This window comes from Raphanus sativus, chromosome 7 (assembly GCF_000801105.2).
Source record: "Raphanus sativus cultivar WK10039 chromosome 7, ASM80110v3, whole genome shotgun sequence".
In the NCBI taxonomy this organism is placed as follows: Eukaryota; Viridiplantae; Streptophyta; class Magnoliopsida; order Brassicales; family Brassicaceae; genus Raphanus; species Raphanus sativus.
The window spans coordinates 11,171,090-11,181,923 of NC_079517.1; the positions used below are offsets into that span (position 1 = coordinate 11,171,090).

Below are 10,834 nucleotides of genomic sequence, written 5' to 3' on the forward strand. Positions count from 1 at the left end.
ATTTTAAGCACCAAATGCCATTATATTTTTTTATTTTTGTAACTTAATTTTTTTTAACTTGATTGAATCAAAGGAAATCATAAATCTGCAGATAGATTTCTTTTCCATGGCTTTTAAATAGTTCCTAAAACATGGATTCATATCTATATTAGGTGAATAAAATAATACGACTTAAATTTTTATAATATAAATATCGAACTTGAATCGTGTTTATGTGTCAGTGTCCGTCCACTACGAATTAACTACAACCCCGTTCGAAATGTGAGTATATGGTTTAACTTTATTGTTAAATTAAAGTCGAAACTTCATGTTTTCCACTGTGTATATGAATTAGCAGTCAAGGGTGTAATCATTACACTTCTGTAATGTTCCACGTCTTATTTGAGTTTGGACCGTAACCTAAGGATTTTGGAGATTTCATTGGTCGACTTTTTTCTTCTGTAAATTACGTCAAGCAAAACAAAAATATTTGGAATAAGATCAGATTTCAAATCAGAATTAGCTTTCACAATTTCTAATATGACCCAACTTATATTTGACGGCCACGATGAGACGTTATATTGTTAAATAGTACTATATAATTTAGTTAAGTATGAGATTATGTAGTTATTGTACAAATGGCTATTTTGAATACTTTAATTAATTAAAATCATTTTTATAAATGTCATTCTTTTATTTTTGACTTTTGTTATAAAATAATGTTATTAGTTAAACATGTATTCTTTGATCAAAAAAAAAAGAAAGTTAAACATGTATTCATTGATGTGTACTCCATGAAGTCCTATGTGTAATTTTGGAGTTGCTACGAAATTTAGTATAATTGAGTGCTTGATTAAACGAATGAGTTTGAATTTTCTTGGTCTATAGTGTACTGCTATTTTTTTCCCCACATAGATGACTACTACATATTAAAATTTTAAAATAAAATCAATCCGACTCACTGAGAAAACTAGAAACGATCCCCACCACAAGAATACAAGGCAGATACACTGGTTATACTCACTGAGAAAACTAGAAACGATCGAGCCAGATTTTTAACATCACAAATGTGAATATTTTTTAAAGGGCCATTCATATCGGAGCTGGATTTTATACAGGAATTCGGCCGTCTCCTCAAAAGTCCATCATCTCACTGAGCCTAAAAGATTTTAACCCTTACCAAATATCTATTTATTTTGTGATTTAAGTTTCTAATTATTAGGGCATGTGGATTGAAGGTTTTTGTCAAAAATTCACACGTTTTCCTAGAAAAAAGTAATAAAAAATACAAAACCAATGAACTCCTCTCTCCTCGCCTCTTTCGCGTGATACCGTTTCATAACTGTGCAGTGGGCCCCACGCGATGTGGCGGCCCACTACATGTCAATATTTTTTTTTTTTAAAGAAAAGTTCAAACGAAAAAAAGAAAAAAATAATAAAATATTAGTATTGTGAACCCCAACTAGGGGTTCACTGATGGGCATGCCCTTAGAATCTGAATGACATTCTATGAAGAGGAGACTAAGGTCGTCATAAAAGGAATTATCTTCTTCTATATGCAAACCCTAGAAATATTTACATTTCAATACTATTCTAGAAATCTTATTAACACTTCAATCCATTTTATCCCTCGGAAAATTACCAATAAATAGACAATTCGTTATTACTGAAGGATTAGTCCCAACCCTAACTTCAATCCCTCGATTCATGAATCTAGATTTTGCATTCACAATTTAAACACCGTGGTGGAAGAAAAATATATAGCCAATAGTTATGTTGAAATTCATGAGTGTTTGTCTCATGTCAAGAAAATATTCAGTTAACTTGTAACTAAATCCCTTTTTACCAAACCACAAGAACTCACCATTCAATAGAAGAGACAACCAACTTAGGGTTGAATCCTCATAAACATAGCTTAAACACACAACCAAAATGTTCTAGAAAGTACACTGGTTATATTAAGTAACCTACACTATAATCAAAATTCTAGATAGTAAACTGATTAAGTATGGCAAAGAGACTCTATTTTGAATCTATCCTTCTGCAGCAACACAATACTTTAAGTTTGTGTACTTAAAATGAAGAAGATTTAGAATCAGTAAGGTAGAGTATAATAGAAGATAAAGAAGAGTTTAGAGTGATTTAAAGTGGAATGGACAAGCAATGATCTGCCATTAAGGTAGACCCAAATCATGTATCACTAACTCATTACATTGTGAAGAACAATGAATAACACTTAATAAAGAGAAGGAGATGCATGATTTTTATAAACTTGCCTCTTATTTCTTGTGATTTGATTACAATGGGGAACCTCTCTATTTATAGAGAAATAACTTTAGGTTACATCAGCAGCAACAAAACGAAGAAGGAATAAACAAAATATATCTAGGAAACTAATATAAAACTCATGAGTAAACTACCAAGGAGGAAGAGGACAAAAGAATTTCTTTAGCACGGAAGAGATAGTGACATCTCTAAACAGCTATCTTCCTTAACCACACATGAGATTCTCATTCTCATTTGAATTCATAATCTTATTGTCCATGATTTTCTCTCTAAGATTTTTTATCCATGATTTTCTATCCATGATTTCTTGTCCATGATTTTTTATCTATGATCAATCAGGTTTTTATCTAGTCATTCCTTTATATATTTCAACAAGTTATTGGTCCACTGTTTCCACATCCTAAACATGGTTCTTTTATGTGTATACAAATCACAACATTCATTTGTACGTAATGGGTTCACTTTTGGGTAAAACGATTAACAATTCAAATATAGTATAACAAAAACAAATCATTCAGTTATAAGAGTTAAAACTTTAAATTTTATTATACGTTTAAAAGTCTATGGAGTTTGTGTTTGAGCTCTCAGTTGCAGCATTAGATTGAATGTTAGAATATACATCAGTTTAGATTAAAAATGTGTTAGGTGAAACTGGTATAACGTATACGTTTTAAAATAATGGTTTCCGCTTTTGTGTGTAATTGTGTAACACATTATAAAATATAAAATCCGCATCTTGTGAGGTAACATGTTTTATATTAGCATAAATTGAGTTGTAGAGAAAAAATGAAAGTCAAAGATGTTACAGAATCCGCGTCTTGTAACTCAGAGGGGGTTCCAGGTGCATGGTGGTGTCGACCTCTATTGTATCTTATCCTCGCCGTGTGTCAGTCGAATGGCCAGAACAAATACTACAAGGAATTAGAGTGACCTAAACATGTGAAAGAAAGTTTGACTCTGTATTTAATGATGGGCCAAAATGACTCAAATTTCACAATGGCCTAGTGGCTTCAGCAGTCACAATCGAGTATGGACACATACTGGATATTTCGGAATTTCAAAATACCTAAATTTAAATTTAGATGTCAGTTAAAAAAAAAAATCATCCCGATTTGATCCATTAATATCTACAAATATCAAAATCTGATCTAACATTCATCTCGCTCCATGCCATTTATATATTTATATGTCTTCTTTTAAGGTTGAAATTGAGTTTCGGAAGCCCGAAGAACTTGTCCAAGGGATAGTAGATTATTAGTATGAATTTATGATTGTGGATGCAAATGCAGATTTATTTACACAACCATAAACTTAACTCTAATGAAGCATTTGCGCTACCAACAGAAAATCTATACTTGAATCACATAGATAAATAAGTGGTGACAACTTTTGAATGGAGTCGACGTTCATAATAAAGATATAGAGTAATAGGTAATAAACAATCTGTCATATATGAAACAATGTAGCCCCAACTCCCAAGTATACCAATCCCCCTAAAGCTTTTATATACAGACAAGCATATCTGTCTTTTTTTCAATAGACAATTACCCAAAATGTTGAATTAGTTTACTGAGTGAGTTAAAACTATGGTAGAGACGAAACCATGTGGACTTCCCAAACTCTTCAGAGGTTCATGAACCTGTTGAAGACTCTTCAGCAAGTATTGCTCTTAAAACAATATATTTCTTTTCTCTACAAATTATAAGACATGCTTATGTTGTCAAGGCTGAGTATGTTTTGTCATTTATGCAACAAGTAATCCCAATTATATCAAAGCTCCGAAAATTTTTGTACTATAGACTCAAGCAGTATCTTTTTTTTGTTTGGTTCAACAGCCAATATAATTGTTGAATCTGTTTTCTGAGCAAGCATACGAGAGCTTTTACATATCGAAAAACTTGTTTTCTTAAAACCGTGAATTGCTTTGTGATCTTCCACTGGATACTCCATTTAGCATTGGTATTGTCTGTTTCTTTTTGAATCCGCTTACGAGTAAACACCTGCCCATTTGGTTTCACATGATCTTACGTCAGAACCAAACTTCTTCATGAAGTCTTTTGCTTTCCATCAAGAAATGAAATGGAATGTTTTGTTGTTACCTCAAAACCAAGAAGTGATACTTTCTCCTCATCTGCAGAAGGGACACAGCTTCTGTAAGTTTTTGTAAGAATGAGACTTATTCTCTATTGAATCATCACGCAGATTCCTAGTTTTCGCTGATTCGACAACTTCTTTGGCATCATCATCATTTTGTGTCTCTTCTCCATCTTTCTTGTTTGAACTTTCTCCTCTCACCTCTTTACATTTTAAATGAATTTACCACACTGAAACAAGTGAACCTTGACAAACAAGTAAGGAGCTATTTCTGAAAACCCTAGATCACGAAATATTTTATTGATTACGTGACTGACAATACCCACGCAACAAACGAGTACAGAACATTTTCGGAGGAGTTGAAAGAACAAGAGGATCCGAAGGAGAGCATTCGAAGGTGACATTGCTTCCTTTTGGAGTTTCTTTGAAACAAGATGGAATCTACGTCCAACGCTTGTGATCTCCTCGTCTCGGTTGTTTCTGTAGAGGTAGATACATCAACGGTGTTGATCAAAATTTTAAGGTCGGTAATGCGAGATGAAGAAAGTATGAACTGTTCATGTGCCCTGCCGAGAACAGAGGATGACATTGCAACAGTGGAGATGAAGAGGATGACCCTTTAAGATGTACTTAGAGAATCCATTTTTGCTCTTTGGACGACTACTTCTTCGTCGTCGTAGCCGTCGAGGAATCAGACTCGCAGAAAAGGAATAATATTATCAGAAATGGTCCGATATTCTTATACTATTTACAAAAAAAAAAAAAAGTCACCGTTACTTCTAAGATAATTAATCATAAATTTGACCCCTGGGGGTTTAATTAATCCTATCGAGTCCCACTTCCACATTAGAAGTGTACTGTTCTTCAATTCAACTTTGTTCGATTTACAGGCCACTGTGACCTAGGAGGCTAGGACTAATCATGCGAATGGATCCAATAGTACTATATTTCTTTAATATTTTATGATTTGTTTCGTATTTTACAGATATCCAAATTTTTGGATATCGGAAAAATTTATAGATATTTGCGAATTTACGAATATTTTATTTACTTTGTTCAATACAAGTAAATTAAAAAATTAATACCAATTCTTTTTTAAATATCTTTTACATAATAAAATACAAATTAAAAAGTTAATAAAACTATATGTTTTCTAAATTTTTAAAATTAATATATTTTTCTTATAGATTAAAAGCTTTTAAATATCTAATGAAACTATATGTTTTCTAAATTTTTAAAATTATTTTTTTTCTTATAAGATTAAATTTTTTAGAAAATTGTATTTTTGTTTTAAACATTATGTTCTTTTCTTAATTTAATATTTGAATGTGTAACTTTTAGACTAAATTTAATAAATTATATGTTTTTGTCGACAATAAATTATATGTTAAATAATAGCTATATAAGATTATACATTTAAAATTCTATCTAATCGTAGATATACATCTATCTCTATAAAAGTTGGAGCAGAGCGGATATCATTCTTTAAAGTTTTAGTATTTATGATTTGTTTTGTTTTTAACGGATATTGAATTTTATTATTTGTTTTGCTTTAAAGATTTAAGGATATTCAGATTTTCGGATCAGATCAAAACGAATAACGAATCGAATCAAAGTTAACGGATAAAATGCTCGGTTTTATTTAGGACCGACTGTTGTTTTATCCTGGTGCGAATAGTCATAGTGATTTTATATATATATATTTATTATTGCTTATTTTGTATAATTATAAATTATTAAAGAAACTTTTGTATGGTGTAGTAATTATTACTAAACTTTTATTTTGTAAAAAAAACATTCTTCTATTTGGTCAAAATATATAAAACGTGTTTGAACTGTTTGCTGTAAGACACTCATAACTACTGCCTGTTGAGGATGTTTCGTAACTTTAAAAAAAAGGTGTTTCTGAACTTTGTTGTTCTGTGTGCAAAGTTTCTAACCTCTTTTAATAACGCTTCATAATGAAAACTCCTTGTTAACAACATTATAGTGAGGAAACCATATATAGCTTATAATGTTGTAAATACTGGAACTAGAAGTGCAGTATCCGAGTGTGTAGTTGAATTTTGTTGTGTTTTGAGCTTCTTTTTTTTTTCTTTTCAATGCATCGGTGCTTGAATTATTGGCTAAGGCATCGATTGGGTCTATGCGCAGTAATTTTTTTATCATTTACAACTCATCTCTATATTTACTTTTATTTTATTTCATCTAAAATAGATAAATTTATTATAAAAATATAAGATATATTTATTCAAGTGTGTGATTTTGTAATAGAAATTTTCTATTTTCATGAAGAAAGATAAAGAAATATTATTTTCAAGTCAGTTTAGAAACAAAAGTAACATATTATATGTTTTTTCCAGAAAATAGAGTAACTATGTTATAAATGCATATAGCAAAATTACATATATTCTAGCTTGATTAAGATGTATAAGTTGGGATGTTTTGGTTTTTTATATTAATTTGAGAGTATTCCAAAGCCAAGGAAATCTACGTGAGTAATGAACTGTCCTAATTATTGTACTAATTTTATATCACACAAAGATAATGAATGCTATGGATTTTATCTCTTACAGTTTTGGTAAATTAATTGGATGAAATGATATTGTAATGTACTAATTTAAAATAAAAAAATGTTGGAGCTGAAATCCTCTTAATATTTTGCAAACATTATTTTGTTTATCATCATAAGGTCAACCGAAAACATGATCAACATTGATGGATTTTTCAAAATTATGTTTGAGTTCAGTGATATTCCAGAAATCGATGCTTTATAGGATTTGGTAAATGATTATATATTATTTCAGAGAAGTATATCATTTTGATTAGTGAATTTGGTAAATAATTATGTTTAGTTTGGTAAGTTGATATTCTTTTTATAAGATTGCTAACGAAGAGTTCTGATGACATTTTTCATAGTAGTTATGATTTTATCAGTTTTTATTTGTTTTTTAATATTTTATTGTTTTGTCGTCTATATTTAGTTTTATCTCATATTCATAATTTATATTATAAAAATAATAATTATATTGCCTATATTTTATTTTATTTTAAATTCATAATTAATTTTATATAAGTTTTTGCTTAATTTTACATATTTATTTTCATAAAATATATTTCAATTATACCTAACCAATCACACAATATTTTTTTTAAATGAAGCTTACGTTATATAAACATATACTACATTTTTTTAATATTTCATAATATAGCATATAATATTTGTGATTATGACTTTTAATTTTTAATATCTATAATATAGAATTTATAACAACTTAAAGTCCGCGTATCACCAAACCTCCATCACATAGTTAAAGTAAGTTATTTTGTTCAAGAAAAATACAAGAGAAGTTATATTCTTTTTTGTCAACACACAGGTTATATATCAACTGTTTGAAATGTGATTAAACAATTATCTCGCCAAAGAAATCATCCAGTAGACCTTTTTCTTCTGGTGGTGCAGTAGTTTAAAAGTAAGTTGTTAAATTGAGAAATCATATTTGAGTTTTGTTTTTATTGTGATATTAATTATGGATATTCATTCTATGTCTTAATATGGTAGGTATAATTGGGATTTTTTCCTTTAAAAAGAAGAAGTTTAGTGTGAGCTTTGATTAAGGATCCTCCAAATATTTTTTTAAAAAACTCTGATATATAAAATATTATTTTAGTTTTAGAAATTGGGATTAAAAATTCTTGATAAGGTTTCCAAGTAAAAATTCTTCTAATGGAATTTAGCACAAAAATTAAATTAGTTTATTCATCATTTTAAAAAACATAAATTACTATTAAAAAGGCATGTACGTAGAGATGGCAATTGGGCTCTCCCGTCCCATCCCGTCCCGAACCGCTGCGGGTTCGGTTTCTGGCGGTACACGGCGGGTCTGTCCTGCGCGGGATGCGGTCCTCAAACTAGCTGCCCAATCCCGTACCGCGAAATATGTAGGCCTTCGCGGGACGTCCCGCGGGACATTGAATATTACATTGCTTGTTTCTACATGCAAAAACAAACATAGACAATAATTGAGTTTGAGTTTACACATGATCGAGCATAATCTTACAAGATCAATACATTAAGCTTATACAAAACAAATGTTTTTATTATCATTTATGATGGCTTGAAGAAGCTCCACCAGTGCAGATCAGAGATGTTTGAGAGACCGGAAGCATCATCGACCCTGAAACCACCATCAACGGAGCTCCATAATGTCTAATCCCTTCTCTCTCTCTCTCTCTCTCTCTCTCTCTCTCTCTCTCTCACTCTCTCTCTCTCTCTCTCTCTCTCTCTCTCTCAGAAAGCTTCAAAATCCCACGGTTTAACCCATCCCGCTTTCGGCCCGTCCCGCTTTCGGCCCGTACCGCTTTGAACCCGTCCAGCTTTGAGCCCGTCCCGCGAGGCCCGCAATTTTGCGGGTTTATCAAATATAGGCCCAATCCCGCCCCGCAACAAATCTTTACGGACCAGGCCCGCGGTCCAGGTCCTTGATTGCCATCCCTACATGTACGTTACTACTATTTCAACATGTAGATACATATCTTGATCTGTGTTTATATGGTTAATTGGTTATCAAAATCTATTTTTATATCCAAGTTATTACTTTGACAAAGACATATGTACAAAATAATTTAATAAAATAAAATGACGTTAGTCAAAACAATAAAAATAAAATACGCACTGTACTATAAAGTAATACAAGTATACAACTGTGTTCAGTTCATGAACGCGACGTTAGATCAAAACATACATGCCGTAAAAGACGGCAAAAACTGGAAAATTTTATTAACATAAAAACGTATCAGAGCACTTAACCATAGCCAATAAACAACAAACTGCTGCTTTACCACATCCATTCATATATCAGAGCACTTAACCATAGCCAAAGCAGCCGTTTTTTGAAGTAAGTCTGTCACAAACTAGATTAGACTACCTGCTGCTTTACCATATCCATTCATATATCGTACAACAACAAAAACGACAAGTCGTTTCTTTCTCCCTTCCCCAAAGGGCTCGTTTCTTTCTCCCTTCCCCAAAGGGCAAAAAGCAAAAACATGTACACAGTACACACTAATCATAGTTAGATCTAGTCAGCCTAAACGTAATCTCCTCCAATTTCACATTAATCATAATCAAATCTTATCTTATAATAATAATCAAACAAAGCATTATGTTCGTACATCATCAAGCAACCCCCATTATACTATCTCCATTACTGGACATGGTCTCGAAGACCGAGGCACGTGACCGCTCACGTGTATTCTGTTCGTTGGAAGATGAAGACAACGACGAAGTCTGCATCGGTAGTTTTAACGACAACGCAAACATCTCCGGCGCCGCCGTTGTTTTGTGGCTGATATTCAGATCAGCCAATTTACGCGACGGAGGAATCGGAGGAATCCCCTCCAACGGCGTCTTGTCCTCTGTTTGAGCGTCGGGAGTGATGTCGAAGAGGCTGGATCTACGGCGGCGGCGATTCTGGTTCGTACGGCGGAGGAAATACTTCTGAGCGTGGCTCGCCACCTGAGTCGGTGTCCGAGTTTTCACGTAGTTTCTAGAGATTCCTCTCCAGTCTCCTTTGCCTACTCTATGCAGCCCCGTGAGGAACAACCTATGCTCCTCCTCCGTCCATGGAGTCCCTGAAACCAAGAATCAAGAATCAAGAATCAAGAATCAAGAATCAAGAATCAAGAATCAAGAAACAAGAAACATAGATGTGATCGAGAGAGATGTTTAGTTAGATGAAGGGAACCTCGCTTGCGCTCGCGGTTTCTGCCGGAGGCGTGAACGACGTCGTCCGAGGCGTAACCACCGTCGTCAACAGGGTTGGAGTCGTGAGCGGCGTGATCGAATTGAGATAGGTTGTTCATACTGACGCTTTTCCTGAAAGAAGAAGAAGACGGTGAAGCTTCCGTGACGCGGACGCCGAAAAGCATGATTCCTTTCTCTCCTCCGCCGCCAGGGGATGTTTCCGTCGGACACGTCCGAGAGTTGTGGCCGTTGTTTCCACACTGAGAGCAACTGCGCGACATCTTTTTTCCCGAACCAGAAGCGAGAGAGAGACACAGAGAGAGGAATAAAAAGGTGAAGAAGAGAAAATTGGAGGTGTTTATAAACTGCTTTATAAAATGATTCTACTTCACCAAAAAAGCCTACACGGTTCTGTCTTTTTCTTCTTTTTTTTTTTAATGTCAAAGTGACTTTCTGTCCGAAAATAATTTATGTTAGATTTTTTTTTTTTTTGATCAACTAGATTTTTATTTATTTTCACATGTAAATTGTAAAATTTCACATGTAAATTGTAAAATATTTTTTTTGTCCACCTTGATTTATATTTTCATCGGCAACAAATAGAAGAGACCTTTCTTTCATTGACTTGATATATACTATTTTCCAGTACAACTTACTTTTTTTGGTTTGATTTTAAGTAGTAACCTTTAACCGCCTTAAAATTACTAATCAAGCAAACGGTTTGGTTGG

The 10,834-nt window shown here is 32.8% G+C and overlaps 1 protein-coding gene and 1 pseudogene across 1 annotated transcript; both read right to left on the reverse strand.

Moving 5' to 3' along the window:
- Positions 1-4,171: 4,171 nt before the first annotated feature.
- LOC130497747 (uncharacterized) lies at positions 4,172-4,948 on the reverse strand (annotated as a pseudogene).
- A 4,528-nt stretch (positions 4,949-9,476) lies between these two features.
- LOC108814508 (transcription factor KUA1) lies at positions 9,477-10,454 on the reverse strand. The gene is made up of 2 exons (XM_018587095.2): positions 10,107-10,454; positions 9,477-9,993 (listed from the first exon to the last, which is right to left on the reverse strand). Exons 1-2 carry the CDS (start codon positions 10,384-10,386, stop codon positions 9,539-9,541), a joined length of 735 nt encoding a protein of 244 aa, XP_018442597.1. The 5' UTR covers positions 10,387-10,454; the 3' UTR covers positions 9,477-9,538.
- Positions 10,455-10,834: the final 380 nt, after the last annotated feature.

What these genes read in the sequence shown, in the direction of transcription:
- LOC108814508 (XM_018587095.2), bottom strand. Translation starts at nt 10,386, where the DNA reads ATGTCGCGCAGTTGCTCTCAGTGTGGAAACAACGGCCACAACTCTCGG. An exon ending in AAACCGCGAGCGCAAGCGAG is followed by an intron (nt 9,994 to 10,106) that starts GTTCCCTTCATC and finishes TCTTGGTTTCAG; the next exon opens with GGACTCCATGGACGGAGGAG.